Source organism: Ornithodoros turicata, chromosome 6 (genome assembly GCF_037126465.1).
Source record: "Ornithodoros turicata isolate Travis chromosome 6, ASM3712646v1, whole genome shotgun sequence".
Lineage (NCBI taxonomy): Eukaryota > Metazoa > Arthropoda > Arachnida > Ixodida > Argasidae > Ornithodoros > Ornithodoros turicata.
Window position 1 is genome coordinate 57,087,764 of NC_088206.1, and position 21,425 is coordinate 57,109,188.

At 47.8% G+C, this 21,425-nt stretch overlaps 2 protein-coding genes across 2 annotated transcripts; one reads left to right on the forward strand and one right to left on the reverse strand.

Moving 5' to 3' along the window:
- Window positions 1–6,493: 6,493 nt before the first annotated feature.
- On the forward strand, window positions 6,494–9,023 carry LOC135398658 (uncharacterized). Its single transcript, XM_064630043.1, has 2 exons — window positions 6,494–7,857; window positions 8,891–9,023. Exons 1-2 carry the CDS (start codon window positions 6,494–6,496, stop codon window positions 9,021–9,023), a joined length of 1,497 nt encoding a protein of 498 aa, XP_064486113.1.
- Window positions 9,024–13,604: 4,581 nt separating this feature from the next.
- On the reverse strand, window positions 13,605–19,170 carry LOC135396783 (cystatin-2-like). Its single transcript, XM_064627943.1, has 5 exons — window positions 19,077–19,170; window positions 18,773–19,014; window positions 18,293–18,400; window positions 18,108–18,185; window positions 13,605–15,171 (listed from the first exon to the last, which is right to left on the reverse strand). The coding sequence occupies exons 2-5, from the start codon at window positions 18,974–18,976 to the stop codon at window positions 15,124–15,126; spliced, it is 438 nt and encodes a 145-aa protein (XP_064484013.1). The 5' UTR covers window positions 18,977–19,014; window positions 19,077–19,170; the 3' UTR covers window positions 13,605–15,123.
- Window positions 19,171–21,425: the final 2,255 nt, after the last annotated feature.

Here is a 21,425-nt window from a genome sequence, read left to right on the forward strand (position 1 = left end):
GTTACAAGTAACGCCGTTACAGTAATCGATACTTTTTTAGTATTGGAGTGCGTATCGCGATACTTTTTTAAGTCGGTATCGGAAAAGTATTTCCGTTACAAATTTGTGGTAGCGCGATCTCTGTATCGTTACCGATACCAATACTTTTTAGTGCCCCACCCTTTCTTCACCGCCCATATTTCTCACTCTTATTCATTGTCAATGGTCCGCCTAGCCCCCGACAAGAAGCGTGTAGACAGGCATACGTGCTCTATAACCGGAATTATGGAATTATACCAAACACATGTTCACTGTTTTTCTTTGAAACTGGAGGAAATAACCAGGCTCATTTCAACAAAAGAGTTGAAACGGGTCCGATCGGAGTGTTCCGTGTATGCCCGGCATGATGCGCACTGCTGCATTTTTCAATAGCGATTCACAGAATTGTAGCCCACAACAGTTTTCGCGAATGTTCCACCGACAACATTTAGGTCAACGAACAGAGGTTGCGCACTGGATTCCACTGCTCAGCTGCCGTGTCGCACTGAGTCACGCTCACGTATACTGTGGCATTGTTAACTCCGGATAGAATTCCTTGGTCACTGGACTCCACAGTATGTGTGGGCCTGACACTAACGTAATTGTCACACTTGCCTCTGTCAGCTGCCGGAGAGAGTACAGCCTGCAAGGATGGCAGAAGATGGCTTCGAGAACCAGCTATTGATAAAAGTCAAGCATGACGTGTCCGAGCTACATATGAAATATGCTGTCTTTTTACTGCGAAACTGTTCACGTAAGCATATTTTTATGTTGCATCATCTTCGTATTTCAAACGAAAGTATCGCGCAAAGTATTGCGTTACTTTTTTTTTAGAAACGGTTACTTTTTTTTAGAAACGGTAGCGGTACTCCGTTACTTTAAAAAAGAAGTATCGATATCGGTATTTCGATACTTTTTACTCAAGTAACGAGTATCGGTATCGCGATTAGAGCACTGCACGGGCCCGGGCCCCCGACCCGGCCCGGGCCCGACCCGGCCCGCGGGCCGGGCTGGGCTTGTTATTGGCTGTGTGCTCCGGGCCGGGCCGAGCCCGGGCCGACAAAATACGCCAGCACCGCGGGCCGGGCCGGGCCCGGGCCGTTAAAATACGCCACCACCGCGGGACGGGCCGGGCCCGGGCCGACAAATATGTTCCCGAGAGTCAGGCCCGGCCGGGCCACGCAGCTAATTCCACACATTGGAGATGCATTAGTTCATGATGTGATGTGATGTGATGTGAATAAAGAAAAAAATGGGGATGTAAGTTTCGACGAAGTCAAACTGTCTACCCCAGTACACTTAATACAGAAAGTTCAATCATGCGCTTGCGTCATTCCTGTGCATCTTTTGCAAAGACAAGCAAAGGGTACTGCATTATGCATATGATTCGACCCTCTAGAACATTCTCCAAGCCACTTTACATTGCTCCTCACTCCTCACATATTTCACAATCACTTTGGCAAAGCTTGGTGAGAGGGATAGGGACTGGGAGAAGCAGTTTGTCGACAGCATGCTCTATCTCCGCAAAATCTTGACAGTGTAACGATAACGCCCCGTGCGTTCTGGATTTAATTTGGTCTCGTGCGGTTACGGTGTTAAACCGCCATCACTTGTATGTTTGTCTTCTCTCCTTATAAATTTACTTATAAATTTGTTTGATAATCGCCAGAAACGCGTACGTCGCGGCTGGAAATACTAGGCCGGGATCTACTCGCCGGGTCACCGGGCCGGGCCGGGCCGGGCTCTATTTGCTTAGACGCCGGGCCGGGCCGGGCTCTAGTCACTGGGTCACCGGGCCGGGCCGGGCCGGGCCGCATAAAAATATGAAGGTCCGGGCCCGGGTCGGGCCGGGCCATTTTTCGATGCGCCCGGGCCGGGTCGGGCCCGGAAAAGTCGGCCCGTGCAGTGCTCTAATCGCGATACCATATTTCGGTAACGGGTACAACACTGCTATTTAGTGACTCTAGTGATCCCAAGACGAGCGATGCTCTTCTCGAGATTTCGCAAGAGCAAATGCGCAGAGATTGTAATATAATACCTTATGCAGCATTTCTGTGATGTAGCCATATCATCGTCATCACGTATTTCTCTCTCTCTCTCTCTCTCTCTCTCTCTCTGTGATGTAGATGTAAGCGTGAGAAGATGTAGAAACACAGAAAGAAAACACGGATGGACAGAGGGCAGCGTTTACTATAGCAACAAAAACACAAATGATACTGATGCCCGGTCTAGACTGCCTTTGTGGCGAAGGAGTTGGCAATCTATAGACAGGACGTCAGTATCATTTGTGTTCCCCTGTCCGTCCATGTTTTGTTTGCGTTTATCACAAACAACAACAACTTTATTTTCGGCCTTGGAGAGTGGGGAGTTTCATCGCAACAGGCGATACTCTACCCCAGTGCTTGGTGGAATGCGGGGAATAAAATAACGAGCCCCTTTACAATAACGATCGAAGTCCGATGGTGTCCAGAAATGTCAGAAGAGCTTTGAGCGCAGAGCGTTGCTGGGCTGGATTGGGCCAGGGACCAAGCAATTTCGGTAGGGAGAAAGGGCGAGAGTCCAGCTGACGAAGAGACTCGGAGAGTGTCATTCGGGAAGGTTCGTAGTGAGGGCAATGAAGAAGAATGTGCTCCAGATCCTCAAGAGCACCACAGTGGCAACAGGTGGGAGAATCAATTTGTCTCAAGCGGTAACGCCACTGAGCTGTAAAGGCCACATCGAGGCGCATGCGGTGGATTAATGCAGCATCCTTACGAGGTGTGTTTCGTGGCATGCGGAAAGCGAGCATGGGATCAACTCTGTTCAACATAGAGGGGGGAAGAATGTCGGTTGTCCGTTGGCGGGAAGCCAGGGGTGTCACTAGACGTCGCAGAATTGAACGGCGGTCTCCTCTGAGCAGACCAATACGGGTCCGGTTCCGAGACGAGAGTGCTGCTTCTGCGGCGCTGTCGGCCTGCTCGTTCCCCACGACACCACAATGGGCTGGAACCCACTGGAGAACTAGCCTGTGGCCTGCGGCGTAGATAGTGTGGTAAGCCATTAACACGTCGGTGACTAGGGGTGCGGATGGGCCTCGTATGCCGGAAGTTTCAATTGCTTGAAGTGCAGATTTGGAGTCTGTAAAGACTGCCCATTCCCGGGGTGGAAAATCAGCGATGTGTTGTAGAAAGAAAAGGATGGCATAGAGTTCCGCAGCTGTGGAGGAGGTTGGATGTGAAAGGCGTCTTCCGTGCACGACGCCTTCGGATGGAATGACGAAGGCTGAGGCGGACTTGTTGTTTCGGGATGCGCCATCAGTATATGCTGCCGTAAACGTAGAAAACTTCTCGTCTACCAGAGCATGAAAATGGGCTCGGAGGACTTGAGGGGGGACCTGATCTCTTCTTTGCAGAAGGTTTGGGAGGCGTACAAACGTGGGCGGTACCGGGAGAGACCAGGGGGCTTCCGGCGGTATAGTGTCCTTAGTTATGAAGCCAGTGAGAGTCTGGCGTGTCCTCTGCGCTACTCGATAGAAGTCGCTTCCAGGGCGGTATCGAATTTTCCTGAGTAGCGGGTGGCGGGGAATGTGAGCACGCAAACGGAGGTAGTGCCGAGCCGTTTCCCGTTCACGGAGAACTTCAAGCGGGAGCTCACCAGCTTCAGCCAGTACTTGTCGTGTTTCAGCCATTCTGGGAACTCCGAGGCATCGACGAAGGCTTCGAGCAAACAGGGACCGAAGCGTATTTAATGAAGTTGTTGATATCCTGTGCGTTTATCACCGTGTAGATGTAAGCACCGGAAATCGGGGTTTTATTGTCTAGTCTCGATTGCTGCCGAAAAAACCCGATTTTTCAGAACGGAATAGATGCTGATAAACACCCCTAAATTGCAGGAAAAAAAATAATTCGACTGACCGAGAATTCGAGAAATTTTATATAGTACATATTATGCTGTAGGGCCGGGATATTTAGGCAATTGCCTCCTAAATGCGACATTTTAGGGGTTGTCTGCCTTTTTATCGACTCTATTGAATTGTGACCTTTTTAAACATTTTTAGACGCCGTAACAACCTTTTATACGTATATATATATATATATACATACTCGTGGAACGATGCGACAGCACCAGAGGACACGTGTTTCGCCGTGTTTGCGGCTCGTCAGCTCTGGGTAGCTGCGCATCGTTCGGAATTGGCAAACCAGGGGTCGCTCAGCGAGCGATATACACCTGGGAGGGTGACTGAGCACTCCTCAATGCCACAGTGCAAGCCAGTGAATTATAATGAAGGGGGGGAAGCCATTAAAGAAACAAGTAAATGACACTAGACGTATTTGAAATTAAAAATTACATATTAAGATGGCTTCTATGGCTGCTCGCAGAGAAACAGATACTCGTGGAACGATGCGACACCACCAGAGGACACGTGTTAACAGGGTTTTATTACCCAGCGTACACCTGGGCCGAGCATACCCGATAGACACATACAAGTAGTAGAAGTAAACCCAAACACACATACAGCCGTAACTACGCGACAGGTACGTCAGTCCGCGTGCCAGGTAACCGCTTGCACAAACATTCAGAACAATGCAAGTAAGGGTAACATAACAATCATGGCATTCGGAAGGGCAGTTGGACAACTAAATGCTGGCTAATCGCAAAATACCGAGCGCTCCATTTTTTTGGGAAATCCTGTAAGCCCAACTCGAACAACTGCAACTCTAAATGATTGCACAGGATTTTCCGCAGGCGAATGATCTTGGGATACATCATGCGGTATGGTCTGTGCTGGGAAAGTGCTATGCAACGGCTCATCCACGCAACGAACAACGCTGTGGCCCACACCAACGTCTGGAAGCGACTCCTCCAGCGCGCCTGCACCCTGCAGGTAAGAGTCCTTCTGACAAGAGTCAGGAAGCTCTTCAGTTGTGCACAATGCTCAACAGCGTGACGGTTGGTTTCAGCAGCACCGCAATTTGGACAGCCCTTACGCCTGCTGAAACCCCACCTTGACAGCCTATCAAGGGTGGGTAAGGGTATATTTATGCTGCAGCATCGCTGCTCGCTGTTCGCTGCAGCTTCAAGCACATCGCTGCTCGCATAACCGCTAGGGTGCGTTTACTCTGCTGATTGCTCAAGATGCTGCTCGCTTTCACTATATCAGTCGCCTAGCAGCGTTCACTGTGGAAGGATGGAAACGAGGAAAAGTGGGAAGGAGGAAACCGACTTCATCACAACCAATCGCAGGTCGGATTTCAAGACGCCAGTCATCAATGATACCAGGAAGACAAACATGTTTACATTCCTAGGTGCAGCGAGCAGAGCGGCAAGCAGCGGCGAGGATAAGCGAGCAGCCAGGCTGCAGGGTAAATGCACCAACAGAAAGCTCTGTGTTTGACCTGTCATCGCCAGAAGTCAGGTAGTCCCCGGGCATGTTCAAACATGTTTGGCAGCATTGTTGTGGCGATGATCATGGCGTGCATCTTTGGCAAGCAGCGACGCTGCAGCATGAACGCGCCCACAGAGATACATGTGTTTGTTTCGTCATCGCCAAACAGCGATGTGCCATGTGCCAGCAGCGATGCTGCAGCATAAATGTACCCTAACACCCCATGCGCAGCTCGCCACAGAAATCCTGCACATCATCGGGGAATTGTCGAGATGTTATCTGGACCCATGTAATCGGGAGGTGGTGAACATGCGGCAACGCATTTGTTCGAGAAGTAAGAAGCATTTCGCTGATTCTAGAGACAGGCAACTGCCTAACATTGAGTTGGGGGCACTCCCGTACAAAGCATCTATGGATTCGGACAACCTCGGCGTAAAACCTTGGCGGGACTTCACAGCTGGGGCTATTATTTCCCAGGCCTCGCGGTACAAGCTCTCGACGACATGGACCCATAAAGTAAAGGACGAGGGGTCTGGCAGGACACCCAGCCTCATCCAAGACATCTAAAATATGGCGCAATGATAGCAACTGACTAAAAATAGAAAGACAAGGCAAGCCCCAACCACCCTGAAACCGTGACAATCGTAGCACATCTCATGACACAAGCTCAGTGCTGCCCTCCCAAAAATATGAAAAGCACTTGGAGTCAAACCGCACAATGAACTGTACTGGCGGGTGAGCTACCCGCGCCAGGTACCATAGCTTAGCGCAAAAAACACATTTGATAAGAAACACTCTTTCTCGCGCTGACAAAGAAACTGGCGAGCCACAGAGACCTGTTCATCGAGACGCTCAGAGAGACATGACCAGTTAAGCGGGGAAATCCCATCTTTGTCAAAAATGACACCTAATACTGATAGCGAGCTCATGCTGCGCAATCCATAAGGGATTGTTCCCACACTGGGACTGATGGGAAGAACCTTGCACTTGTCAATATTTATACGAGCACCTGAGCAACGCGAGTATTGTTCGAATATTCTAGCTGTGTTTTGTGCAGCAAGCAAGTTGTGTGCGACGCGGCCTGTCGCTGCCCATAAACTAAGCCAAACTATGTGGCTGACGGGGCCACAGTTCCTTAAACAGTCTGACGACACAACTGCCGCAAATACACCAGAGTACAAGCTCGTGGAGCCAAAGGTCGATCCCGAGATACGTGCCGAAGTAGCTACCTACACGAGGTGCCTGCAGGCAGAGTCTGACATCGGAACCCAACGTTTTCAGCGCTTTTCTAGATGGATCGCGCTGGTACGGGCTATCGCCAACTTGAAGCATATCGCACGCTCCTTCCGCACCCAGCATGATCTCCAACCGGAAACGTGTCGTCATTGGCATATTTGTTCCGGGCCACGAACAGTGGCGAGCGTGAACGATGCCAGAAATGTCATTCTATTGAGTGTTCAACGCGAAGCCTACACCGAGGAGATGAAGTGCCTCCAGAAGAAGCAAAACGTCCGCCAGGGGAGCCCTCTTTACAAGCTGGACCCGTTTCTCGACGAGTACCGACTCGTCAGAGTTGGAGGCCGCCTGAGAAACGCCGACTTAGACAGAAATGAGGTACACCCTGTCGTCCTGCCCGGTCGTCTTCACGTCACTGCTCTGCTCATTCGTCATCACCATGAAAAGGTGCCGCACCAGGGAAGACACTTCACTGAAGGCGCCATCCGAACGATCCGTCTCTGGATTGTAGGTGCAAAGAGATCGATAGGAGCAGTCATCCACAAATGCGTCCAGTGTCGAAAACTACGCGGAAGACTGGAAGAGCAGAAGATGGCTGATCTACCAAAAGAGCGGGTGAGCACTGAACCACCTTTCACCTATGTTGGACTTGACGTGTTTGGACCGTGGACAGTGGCGTCCTGTCGCACCAGAGGCGGCCTTGCCCAGAGCAAGAGGTGGGCCGTCTTGTTCACGTGCATGAGCATCCGCGCGGTGCACATCGAGGTGATCGAAACTATGGACACCTCAAGCTTCATCAACGCGCTTCGAAGATTCTTCGCTGTAAGAGGACCGGCCAAGCACCTGCGCTCCGATAGGGGGACGAACTTTATTGGTGCATGTCATCAGCTCCATGTCCCTACACCAGACACCGACCCAAGTGCCATCCGGAACTACTTGAGCGAACAACGCTGCCCTTGGGTGTTCAACCCTCCCCACGCATCACATATGGGTGGAGCATGGGAACGTATGATCGGGTCGGCTGGCCGCATACTGGACTCCATGCTCCTGGACCATGGATCTACCAAGATAACACATGAAGTGCTCACCCCATTTCTTGCAGAGGTGACGGCAATTATTAACGCACGACCCTTGGTTCCAATCTCGAACGACCCGCAATGTTGCATGCTCACACCATCTATGCTACTCACGCAGAAGAACTGCACCATGACTGAGCCACCAGGCGACTTCTCGAACATGTACGTTCGGCAGTGGAGGAGGGTCCAGGCGCTGGCCAACACCTTTTGGGATCGGGGGAGGCGCGATTACCTTTCCACGCTGCAGAGTCGGCGCAAGTGGCAAACGCAGCGTCGCAACATTAGCGCCGGCGACCTCGTGCTCCTTAAAGGGACTATGAAACGATTTTTTTCTTCGTTTCGTTCGAAAGAAGACATTTTTCTGAGTATAGAACCGAAATTGTACTTTCGTCGCGCGAGCGGATTTCTCGGGAGCGAATTTAAACGGAGCGGCGAAGGGAGGACAGCTGGCGCCGCGCCGTGACGAGCTGCCGAGCGGAGACACAACGGGTAACTTGACGCGACTTGACGCGACCACGGCCGGCTCAGCAACACGTCATCGTGACGTGTTGCCGAGCCGAGGAATCCCGCCAGGAGCATGCGCCGTAGGATCCCGCGTATGCGTTCATCGGGAGTGGAAATCTCCATGAAAGCAGCTTTCGCGCGATCGGCAGATTTCGGCAGTGGCGGCAGCCACAGCGCGAGCTCGCGGCATTACTTGCCATTGTGCAACACCGGTGACGTAACGGGGAACCGAAGAGCGGTCCGTACAGTTACACCATCGGCAGGGAAATATGCGCAAGAGAGGAGGAACGCGGAAGAGACATTTCCAGCGCGCGCTCCTCGCAGAGTGGAGCGATTTCGTCCGGAAAAATTTGTGGCATATTAGTTTCTCTGCGGGAAGAACAGTTTTCATCGAAAAAAAGTATGGGGGTTCGGGAAGTCCCTTTAAGGAAAAGGGAGCAAGACGGATTATCTGGCCGACAGGTTTGGTGTGCGGGACGATTCCCAGCAAGGACGGAAATGTCCGCAGGGTAGGAGTGAAGATCGCCAGTGGAGGAACCACCAAAACGGCTCTTCGGCCGATTTCGGAAATAGTTCTCCTCGTTCCGAACGAAGATAAGCAGTAGAAGTGGTATCCCTTTGGATACCAGGCGGGGAGTGTTCTGCCCATACTGGACTGTGTTTTCCTCCGATTTCCATTTTATTCTCGTAGACGAGACATCGCAATGGCCCGATGTCTGGGTTCCTCGGGGCCTCTTTGGGTGCAACGGGCGGGTGACCTTTTGCCTATAAACACGGGACCTGAAAGACGAAACCTGCGGGGGAAACTTGTTCTCGGTCTCTGAACTCTCACTATTCTCGCCTTCCGTTCTCACTTTGCTTTCGGTTTCCAACCTGTGCACATCTTATGTAATCTCAGTCCGTGTAATAAAGCATCGCTTTTTATCTCTCTCTCTCTCTTTTTAACCAATGGAGGAGGTTTAACTGGCTGACGAGTCTCTTTATTCGCTACCTACGGAGTACTGTGATGAGGTCAGCATACTGCCCGTGGCGAAAAACTCGTTGATGACGTTTACCAGCTTGGAGCCTAATGTGCCAAAGAAACGCCTGTAAAATTCAACGGGTAATCCATCGCACCCTGGGGCGGTGGACGATTTCATAGCCTTTATTACATTCCGTAATTCTTCGATCGTCACGGGCCGCGTCAAGCCTTCCTTATAAGTTCCCTCGGAACCCGAGAAAGGTCAGGCAAGAAGGTTTCCAAAGCGACCTGAAACTCCCTGGAAGAGCCATCTATTTCTGTTGAAAAGAGTTGCTCAAAATAACCAACAAATACGTTTTCTATATCAGCCCTCGACTGCGACAACGTTCCGTCAGGTATTCGGACATGGGAAACCTGCGGCGCAGACGCCTGGCGAATTTCGCCATTACGAATGAACCTCAAAACCTATGGGGACCCAATCGGTTGGTGTCGACTTCTGGCCACGCTCGCAGTCCGAGATGACACTCTGAGGATCCGAAAGCATCGTTCCCTCAAAAGTTCCAGGTAATCTTGCATTATTAAGGTAGCGGCACCGCCCCTTTTCACCATCTGCATCTTTTTCCAGATGGTGCTTAACGCCGCCGCAAGCCAAAGCTTCTTACACTTCCCGGCCGCGACAAGAGTTTCACGCCACTTGATTTTTAAGTCGTCCCAATTAGCATCTACTACCAAAGAATCACGGATTTCCTCCTCAATTGTCTGGACAATGCTGTCATCATGGAGCACACTAATGTCAAGACGCTAGGTGAAAGCTCTCCCCATCTGCCTATTCGGAAGGCCTAACGTAACCAACGCAGGAAGATGGTCTGACACACCAATCAGATTGGACGGAAAATTCGTTGCCTCACAACATTCAATCCTGCACTGAGTTCCAGCAGGGAAGTAGAAACGATCCAACCTGGTGAGGGACTGCCCATGAGACCAAGTGTGTTGGAAAATATTACAATGGAGCTGGCCCAAGTGTCCCTCAATGAATATTGGTTTAAAATGTGCTTGAGCTCCCGCGCGGTGTACGTGCTCCGGCCAGGACCTCTAACATCCCTGCTGGAATCAACTGCACAGTTGAAATCCCCCAGAAGAAAAATCCGGTGTGCATTCAACATGAACACATCAAGGTCTCGGAAGAATGGATTGCAGGCATATGCTTTAGCAGGGGCGTCCACGTTAATAATGCGAACTCTGTTACCGTACACCGTGGTATCAAAGCAGATCACCCTGCCGCTTGTGTCACAACGCACACGAGGTGTGCGTGGTGGCACTGCGTGAGTCCTCCGAGGTCCGTCAGAAGGTCACGTGGCACGTAGCACGTGGACGGGAGGCATCACGTGCTACGTGACCTTGTGACGCCATCCGCTCAAACGGTACCTGCCTGCGTACTGCTGATGAGGCCCAAGAAGGCCGAAACAGCTATCCAGTACTGGCATGGCGACGTTTGACTTAGAAACATATGCTATACGTGCAGCCAAAGAGCTCCTGCTAATTTTTTTCCCTTATGTGTATATAGACCTGTGGAAGTGGGGCTTTCAGGTTCGTACTGGGTGTTGCATTTTGCTTTTCGTTTCTGCGTGCTTGCGCCTTTTGTTCCTTTTTCTTCCTTTCTTTTTTTTTTTTTTTTTTTGCGTTTGGTTTTCTTCAGTACCTTCACGGGCAGAAACTCGAGCTAGATCTTAAGCGGATCCACGTGAAAAACAAAATGCTCCATTTTAATTTTCAAGTGGGTCCACATGGGATTCCAGCTAAAATTTCTGCCTGGGTTGGTTTGCTAGAAGGGGTTCATGAACATTTTGTCAAAAGATTTGGCCTCTTCTTCTACAACATTTTTCCTTTTTTTTTTCTTTTTTTTTTCTTCTACGACTTCTTCTGGGACATCTTCTTTGGCCTTCTAGGACGGAAAACTAAAAGTATTATTCAATATAGCGTGGTTCCAGGCCACATCAGCATTCGTGTACCAGACGTCAAAGCTTGTATGGTACCCTAGCCTTTAAAAGAGCAAGTTTTCCTTGACGGAGCATTCTGAAACACCCACAAAGCCAAAGAGCGTACCAGATTAACGTGCCTATTTTGGTATTTTTGAGGGCCTAAATGCCTGCCTATTTCCATCATTTTTTTTTCCCCTAAATTTTCGGGCCCTACACTCTTAAAAATGAACTTCAACACATAGCACGCTCCTAGCCAACCATAATATCGAATGATATCGTTATCTGCCCTGATTTGTTGAAAACGGGAGGCGCACGCCTTTTTTGTGACAATTATGAACAGCATATAAGTATCACAGAAAAGGCGTACGCATCCCGTTTTCAACAAATCAGGGCAGCTAACGATATCATTCGATATTATGGTTGGCTAGGAGCGTGCTATGCGGTGAAGTTCATTTTTAAGAGTGTACTTATGCTTCTTATAGGTAGACATATCATTTCAACGATGCTGAGAATAACAAACCAATCTTACAAAAATCAAGTGTAGCCCATCCGACAAGTTGGTAGTCAACTATGTAAGTGCACTTGCTTGTGTTACGTGTTGTGATGCAGTCGTCCGAGCTGTTACTGCGCTGAATAAGAGGAAATCTGCTGGATTCCAGCTCAATAGTGGACGTTGCAACACTAGATTTTGCGAAATCGAATAGGAATTGAGAAGGCTGTATCCTTTCTCCAGGTGTTTTCATGAATTTAGCTGCGTAATGACAATGCACCGCACAGTAAAAATATTGTGCACAGTGGCTCCTCAACACAGACTGCTTGATGTGCGACACAGGGTTTCGAGACACAGTCAATGTCGCTTCCTTTCATTTCAATTGATTCATTCCATTCCATTGTCACCTCCTTGTTCCTTTAAAGAAGTCTCCCGTTGACATCTTGGCCAGAGGGCTATGCAACAAAGGTACTGCACAATCATCATCTGCAGTGCCAGAAAGCTTACCATGTTATCTAGAGTGCACGGAACTGGCTAGAAATGTGGCCTGCCAGGGAACTGCCTGTCAAGCCGGTATAATCTGTCATTTCGTTACAACCAGACCTTCTAATACGACTAGTGCGATGTTGCAGCTCCTTTGTTTCGGCTTATCAAGAGCAATAACTAAGGCCCCGGGTTTTCCGTGATTCTGTGAAATATCGCGGAATCCTTCGTTTGGCACGGAATTTCACGGAATCCCTTATTTTTAAGGGTGTGCGGATATTCGAGTTCTCGAATTCGAATCAAATATCAATCACTCGGAGTATTTCATTCGCGAATCGAATGCCCAATATGCGGATTTCCGAATATCCGACTATTCGCCGAATACGAAAGACACTTCCCGAAAGTGGGCTTCACCTGAAGCTTCCCTGCATGAGGCGAAGCCTGCTTTACGAAATTGCCCATGCTGCAGGACGAGCACAGACAGATTGTAGCCAAAGTTTATTGTGCATACTTCGCCTGAGGAATGGGCGGCGCCCCTCCCGTTTGCAGTTTAGCGGTGGCAGTAGGGGACTTTGATTTGATCTCTGGGAGTTTGCATTTAAAGAATCTTAAATAATGCCTACAGCCAAGAAACAAAAAGGGTGTCCTGTAACTTCCACAGGGCATGTATTGTAAGCTCCTTCCTATAATCTTCCTATAAAATATAAAGTTCCTATAAAAACTGTAGATGCCGAAAGATCTTTCAGCAAGTATAAAATGGTTGCCGGCGACAGACGGCATTCTTTGTCAGAGGAGAACACAGGATATCATGTATCTAATGCTGAGCCATAACTGTGCTTTCAATCTGTAATTTTATAAAATATTGTTTGTTCCCACATTATCCAAGAAAATAAAGAGTTTCCCATTTCAAGTAAGTGTTGACTGCTTGCTGCGGAAAATTGCGAAATTTACAAGTCAGTGCCGCAGAATTGTGAATTTGCCGCAGCAGAAAACCAGGGGCCTTAGCAATAACTCTATGTCAGCTACATCAGCGGCCTCTGTTTCATCCATGTTGTTAGTTTCACAGGCCGCAAATTTTCAGAGGCGTGCTGACTGTGGTCCAAAAAAAGCCTGGCAAAAAAGATAAGCCGACTTAAATCAAATCAGTCTTTTCCTATTTTTCCAGAAGAATTGCCATTTTTTTACAACCTTCAAAAATGATGTTAATAAAGTTCCAAGTCTACAAAGACTGACACGAACAGCCTCTGTGTCCGTCACGTCCTCCGCGTGTGTTCGTTTATTATGAGGTGTCTCTGTCTTGGGTATGTTTCAAATCTTGCACGATTTGAAATCTGGGGCCTCACCCCAAAAAAATTACCGCTTACCCCCAAAAAATTACCGATGCTGCCCCCATTTCCAGATGTTAGGTCCACAGAATACACTTCCGTCCACCTCTCTGCTGTGTCATTTCAGTGTTCGTGGTCAGGAACATTATTTTACAATAATAGAAGTGTTCTGTAATAGGTATTACCTTTTTATTAGAACATATGCGAGCAGTACATTCAATAATTGCCGCAGAGTCTGCAGCTACACAAAGGATAACAAAAGGCTCGACATGCACTAACAAAGTGAATGCATGTGCTACGACATGTTTAATCCGGGAACATAAAAGCATAAAATATTAAGAAAACTACAACCTTCTATGAGGTCTACAATTTGATCTGGGCTAAAGAAAAATGGCATATCTTCGTGGAATTATACTTGCACACACAAAAAAAAAAATGAAGAATAAAAACAGATGACTTGTAAACTGCTGTTTCAATGTATCCCAATTTGATCTTTGCATGAGAAAACACAGTGAGTATAGTAGGAAATAAAGATAGTAATATAACATGGTACACTGCATCTTGGGAGGTTATTCCATCATTATGACTCAAAATACAAGATACCGAAGATACAAATACCCAAGATTACCGAAGTACAGGGTTTGTAATGAAGATAAAATAAGAGTGCTTAAAAGCTAAATTATATGTCCGAAGATATATTATCCACAATATGCTGCATATAAAAATTGCCATTTGTTCCAGTTCTTTCTAGATAAATTGTGAAAATAAAGAAAACACTGCCCTCTTAACATTTCCAAAGGCCTGTAACGACTGCTAAGCATCATGTCTGTGCGGGTTGGCTTAGTTTCATAGCAGTAGAAACATTGTTACAATATTTATTTAGCTGCGTTTTCTCAATTTTGATGTGCATCACTGTTGTTACACTTATAGTAAATATGCCCTCCAGAATTAATTTCAAAGCATCACCGAAGCAGCTTGAGAAATGGCAGAATAGGGTACGGTGGCAATGTACAGGAAAGAGCACGACTGAACAGTGCACAAGCAAGGCAAGGGCCACAGAATGACATGGACAAGTGCACACTTCCAACTACAAATTTATTCTAGGAAATAGTAGATGTATACATCAGTCATGTGCACGCACATGTGTATATTTACTATTTCCTAGAAAGAATCTTTAGCTGGAAGTCAGCACTTGTCAGTGTCATTCTGTGGTCCTTGTCTTGCTTGTGAACTGTTCAGCCATGATACCACACCAACTAAGCCACTCTTCCACCTTGTTGAGGATAAAGCAGCTTTTCATTTCTCATACTTTACTGAAACAAATCTGGAATCTGAACATTCATTCTGCGATTTTTAAGCACCCCATGCGTCCTTGATGAAAGTTACCGCATTTGCCGTTCCTACAGTGTTTTCCTATGGAACAGAAGAAATACTCTTTCTTTTGGGTAGCCCATATTAGTAGCAGTTATAGAAAAACACAACTAAAGCTCTGCCACTCAAGTGCATAAAAAGGATAATATTTGCTGGTTGCAATTTGCACCATGGGCCATAGAACAGTTGTACAGTTGTAGCATATTTCACCATCATCATCTTGTTCGCAGGGCGAATAACAGCATATTTGTTCAATGCCTTACTTCATTTTGGGTTGTCCCCCTCTGACAGAATCATTTCAAACTCAGCTTGTCCCTATTCTGTTTTCAGTGTAGTTGCTGCCTTGGCAGTTTGTTCTGCTTGCTGCAAAGTAATACAAAACGGATCTCAAATACACAATACTCAAAAAAGTCAGAAAACTGGATATTGAGGAAAGTCTGGATCCTTTCAATGCCATTTTATATAGACAATAATTGAAATTAATCGTAAGGTACAACAGCAGGCACGTATGACCACCCTGGTCTAAGCAAATGTTTATGTGCTGTATACGTGCTACAAACTGAAAAGTAAACAGTCGAGGTGCAGCACATTTGCTTCATTTTTGTTGCCCTAGTGATGTGTGTGGTAATCAGGCATGTGGGAATACTCATGCAATGCCCAAGACATGTCATACTCAATTTACAGAAACAAAAGTGCAACTGCACCAGTGTTATGCTTGAGGATGTCAACGTGTGTGACGTGTCTACCAGGGGCGGTCCCAGCGAAGTACTTGGGGGGGGGGGGTCTGAACACAGGCTCAACCTTTTCTTGCACGAAATCCTATCACTGGTGTGATAGGATTTCGTGTGAGAATAGGTTGAGGAAGAGACGAAAACTGGACCAGGCTATGCTTTTGGGGGGGGGGGGGGTGACCGCCCCCAACGCCCCCTCCTCGAGACCGCCACTGGTCTACAGATGTGTAAGCTAAGCCTCTTATTTGAGGAAGGTTTATGAAGGTTAGAAAGGTTTCATCTTTTTTTTTTTCATAAAAAGTGTGCATATAAAAAAATGGAATTATGAATGACTGGATTAACTGACACGTAGAGAAAAAGCGCCAAGCGGACACACACACAAAAAAAATCATACAGGAGACATTAGAGTTCCTGCAAACGAAGCTACTCCCTGTGCACGTGCACTAGAGCACTGCACAGGCCGCATTCTTAGGCCCAGGCCTGGCCCAAACCCGGCTTTGCTTTAATTTACCCGCCTGTGTCCGACCCAAATGGCTGCATACCTAGCACGAAGGATCCTAAGTTTCTCGGCCCAAGCCCGGCTCGAGTCCAAGAAATTTATAGGCTGCCCGGCCCGGCCCAGTGTATCAGGCTGTAAAATTTTACCGTGGCTAACTAACAGAGGGGTAACACAGGCTTGAGCACAACCTAGGCCAGGCAATGAACAAGCCCAAGTCTGGCCTGGGCTTGGTCAAATGGTAAAACCAGCAATGGTGAAACCAGCCCAGCCCAGGCCTGCAAAAGGAAAGCTTTACCAGCCGGGCCAAGCTCGGGTTTTCGGGTAAGCCCGAGCAGTGCTCTAAGCTCTAATGTGCACGACTCTGTTTTATCCCAAACTCGAAACTTCATGTGAGGTTCATCGAGAACAATTTCAAAATCCCAGAACTGAGAAAATGTCCCAGGATGCCTAACACCAGGTGTAACCCTACAGGTAAACTGGTCTAGTGCCTGAAAACATGTCTCATGTGCTTTTATTTACAGTGCAAATGCTTTGTGACCAAAACGTTATTTTATACGAGGGGTGTTCAAGTCAAACCGGGACTTTTCATTTTTCGCAAAAGTAAAATGAACTTACAGGCGAGAAATTAGTTTTATTTTTCAACGTAATCTCCAGCTGCACTAATGCACTTGTCCCAGCGTTTCACGAGGGCTTGGATGCCAGCAGCGTAGAAATTATTACCGGCGCGTAACAGCTATGATCGGACCGCATTCTTGGCCTCGTCGTCGCAGCTGAAGTGGCGGCCCCCAATGAACCCCTTCAGTGGCCCGAGATGGAAATTGCTGGGGGCGAGGTCTGGACTGTAAGGGGGATGTGGCAGCAACTCCCAGCCAAGTTCCCGTAAGGTGCGTGTCGTGAGATGCACGGTATGCGGGCGTGCATTGTCCTGTAGGAGGAGGACTCGTTTGGTGATGAGGCCCGGCCGCTTTTGCTTCAGCGCCTTATGCACATTCCTGAGAACCTGGCAGTAATATGCACTACTGATGGTGGTACCACTGGGCAGAAAATCAACATGAACAACGCCAGCCTTGTCCCAGAAAACCGTGGCCATGACCTTACCCGCAGACGGGGTGCTTCGGAATTGCTTGGGATCTGGCGAGCCCGGATGCTTCCACTGTTTTGACGAGTGTTTAGACTCAGGAGTGAAATGGTGTACCCACGTTTCATCGCACGTGATGATCCGATCAAGGAATGGCTGTCCTTCAGTGTCGAAACGGTACCTTAGCTCTTGGGAGATTTCCAGTCTTCTCTGCCGGTCAAACACTGAGAGCTGCCTCGAGACTCAACGGGCACTAACTTTCCGAAACTGGAGGTGTTCGTGAATGATAGTGTTCAACGTTCACACAGAAACGTCCGTCTTCCGAGCCAGTTCGAGACATGTTATCCGTCGGTCCTTGAGGATCAGGAGCTCCACAAGTTGGATGTTCTCAGGAAATGACACTGGGCTCTGAGCCGCCCCGGCCGGGATCGTCCTGCACTGATGTATGGCCGTCTCGGAACTATTTGCACCACTCAAACGCTTTGCTGCAGCTAAGTGTATCGTGGCCCTACTGAGCCTGAAGTCTTCTGTGAATTTCAGATGACTTTACGCCTTCATTCACGAGAAACTTCATGACAATTCGTTGTTCGATGTGCGCGCTCACCTCGTTGTCGGACATCTTGTCCAGCACGTGTCTTCTGTTTTGCACAAACATTGGACCACCACGTGGCTAACGTGGAGGCCTGTCGCTTGTGAAAATGACGAAAAAGATGTAGCGCAAGCCATTTGTACAATCAGGAGACAGAAAGTCCCGGTTTGACTTGAACACCCCTCGAACAAACAAAAAGTTTATGAAAGCTTTCTCTGTGAGGACTTTCATGAACTTTCCATGCCTCATAAGTGGAGAGATGAATAACAGAAAAGCATTTTAAGGGTTTTTGGATAGTTTTTCCAGTGTCGGCAGATTCGCGCAGCCACCTTTATGGAGAATTGTCAGGAACGAGGAAAGGAGATCCCCCACTAAAGGTGATTTATTTCAGCTGTTACATACCTCACATTTAAACGATGTGACGGAGGTTTGCTTTTGCCATGGAACGTCGTAGACAACGGCAACGCACATGGATTGAGGCTATAAGGGCAAATATATAATTTTAACAGACCTCTTCGTGTGCTTCAGAAACCAAAACACATAACTTCGTGATTATGACAGATTGACTAAACTTGAATGTTACAAACCTGGCCTTCCTGGGCAACACATTCCTGTACACTGTACTGAACTTCTCCAATTTTACAAGTAGATGGGGCGATCGCCATTTTCAATTTGTAGTTCATTCCAGCAACCACCTGAAAACAGAAAACATGTTTTGAAAGCATGAGACTATGCACAAAGTCACATAGATTCCGTCATGATGCATTGATGAAAAGACACGCTTGTTACTTGTAGAGACCTCGAACTAGTACACTAAAACGTTTCACGCCCAACCTGGAACAGTACATCAAAACCTGCACATCTGTAAAGCATGCAAGCATGTAAAGCGTTGCGAGTATATTTTGTCTGCATACACCCTGCACTTATGCGTAGATGTGGACAACTCTAATGGGCTTCAAAATACCAAGGAATTATTCATTGGGCGCCCAAGCAACATGCTATTCTTCTAGAAATTCTTCGACCAAGCATTTCTTTCATTTTCAACTGCACGTTGCTCGTGCATTTACCTGAGTTTCTACTTCCACGAGTTCCACGACCGTGTTGTAGTATTGGAGTCCTTCTGTTTGAGAAGAAGTTGCGAAATGTGCTAGTTCCAGGAATCTCGCGTCTGCTTTGGGATCTTGTTTGGTCCATCCGCCAGGCATGGAACTTCCTTGTGAACCGTGGAAAATGGCGAATAAAAGAACTGAAGCGACTCCAAAATATGCCATCTTTATATTCAACGGTTCGCCCCGCTTTGTTCACTGCCCTACAACCAGAGGAAAACACATCCAAGGCCTCCAATTTGATCACGCGCGTGTTGTTACTGACCGGTTATCAAAACCGGAATCGCCAGAACCCATTACGCCATTACCATCATGACCTACTACTATACTAGTATAGAGTAGGTCGTGATTACCATTACCCACAAGCCACCAACACAACTTGGATTGAATTGGATTGGATAAGGATGAACAAGCTGAGTACAAAATGGTGATAGCGATTTCTGCATTTTGCATTTTGTGTTGCGTTGCGTTCTCAGTAGCTCAAAGCAAAGATGATTGGTGAAGAAAAAAGACAAGAAAATATGAACCACCACAAAAAAAGGTTAGGAGCAATAAGTAATACGAACGAAAGCATGCTTTACAAGTACGTAGTCTATGTAGTGGCGCTCCTGTTACGTGATTGACATATTCGTTCCGTTTTCGTTTTCACCGTGTTTATCAAATATCAAATGCAAAGCTCAGCAGAATATGAGCAAGCATCCCGCACATGTCGAGAAAAGTCTGAGCACTTTCTCGAATAGCCTGAAATACTCATCCTGGCGCCAGTTGGGATGCAAGACATTCAAGTTCGGTGAGGGTGGGCTGCGCGTGCACGAGGCGAGGCCAGGCGCGCTGGAAGTCGAGCAATGTGATTCGACGATTCGACAGTCTACTTACTATACAGGCGACAACGGCAAGCCCTTTCAACATCACCACCACCACCACCACCACCACAGGGTGTCTCACGTAACGTGTCAAAAAATTATATTTAAAAATCTACATGTCGGAAAATTATGGGGTCAACAGTATTCGCCTTCAGAGAGTTTTTGCCATCGTGTGAGAACACTTTTATGAATTTTTCGTCATGGAAATTTAATTTTCCGAATTTAAGTCCGGAAATTGCCTAGTCAACCTAACATTTTTTCGACAGATTCGGGAAGCACGTGTCGAGTTTAGCCCACCACGGAAAAATTCATTTCGTGGTACAAAAGTAAGGAGCGGAAAAAAATTCGGAAAATATCCCATTTCGGGCGGCTCAAATTGCCGCTCGCCTTTCGCATCCCGTCAGAGCGCCAATAATAAAAAACAGTCGCCCCGCCCCTTCGCTATCGGCCCTTCATATCATGCAGGTTGGCGAGCCGTATGACTAAAGCAAACGATAAAAAAAGCGAAGAGTAGAACAGCCAAAGAAGATAAACGAAATCACCAAGTGAACCTGTCGCTGAAAACATAAGGGCGTTGAGAGAGGAATTAAAGGGGCGGGGCGACTGTTTTTTATGCGTCGCTTCCCGGAGCGCTCTGACGGGATGCGAAAGGTGAGCCGCAATTTGAGCAGCCCGAAATGGGATATTTTCCCAATTTTTTTCCGCTCCTTACTTTTGTACCAGGAAATGGATTTTTCCGTGGTGGGCTAAACCCGACCCGTGCTTCCCGAATCTGCCGAAAAAATGTTAGGTTGACTAGGCAATTTCTGGACTTTGATTCAGAAAATTAAATTTCCCATGGCGAAAAATTCATAAAAGTGTGCTCACACGATGGCAAAAACTCTCTGAAGGCGAATACCGTTGACCCCATAATTTTCCGACGTGTAGATTTTTAAATATAATTTTTTGACACGTTACGTGAGACCATAGGTGGGCACTTTCCTGCGATCTTACTCATCCTCACCTCACGAAGCACACACTTCATTGGCCTCACTAATCATCACCAAATTTTCCTCACCAGTAACTAAACCTCAGTCGCCCTCGCCCTCACATTCCATTTTAAATTTTGCCCTCACAAACCTCACCTCAGAGCATCGGGACCTCGAGAGGCCTCACCATCCTCATCCTCGCATGCCTTCACCTCATGAGGCTATTCACAACCCTTATGACCTCACGTATCTTCACCTCATGAGGGTCCTCATGTCCTCACGGCGCCTCACGTACTTTCGCCTAATGAGGACCCACATGGCCTCACGAGTCCTCATCCTCACGTGCCCTCACCTCATGAGGGCCCTCATGGCCTCACGACCCCTCATCCTCACGAGCCCTCGCTTCATGAATACCCTCATAGCCTGACGTGTCTTCAAGTCACTAGGAGGCATATGAGCCTCAAAAGAACTTTCCGTCATGTTCACATGACACGTCGGCGTTGAACTACTGTGTCGGTAGTTGGTACTAATGATACTGCGCTAATTATAGGCTTTCGTGCTGTGCTTGGATAAATTTGGTAACAGTTGTTACTGTCACAGTGAGGCTTAACGTTAGTGTTTGGCATCAGCAAAGAGGAGCCCGAACCCATCACCTCATCCGTGAGATCCCTCACGAGAGGCCTCACGGCCTCATCCCTGTGGTCCCTCACGAAAGGCCTCACAGCCTCATCCGTAAGGTTCCTCACAAAGGGCCTCACGGCCTCATCCGTGAGGCTCCTCACG

Coding starts and splice junctions, on each gene's coding strand:
- LOC135398658 (XM_064630043.1), top strand. CDS start 6,494: ATGTGGCTGACGGGGCCACAGTTCCTTAAACAGTCTGACGACACAACT. Junction 7,858..8,890: donor CCAGGCGACTTCTCGAACAT/GTACGTTCGGCA, acceptor TTATTCTCGTAG/ACGAGACATCGCAATGGCCC.
- LOC135396783 (XM_064627943.1), bottom strand. CDS start 18,976: ATGGCATATTTTGGAGTCGCTTCAGTTCTTTTATTCGCCATTTTCCAC. Junction 18,401..18,772: donor TCGTGGAAGTAGAAACTCAG/GTAAATGCACGA, acceptor TTCTGTTTTCAG/GTGGTTGCTGGAATGAACTA. Junction 15,172..18,107: donor TCACATCGTTTAAATGTGAG/GTATGTAACAGC, acceptor ATTACTTTGCAG/CAAGCAGAACAAACTGCCAA.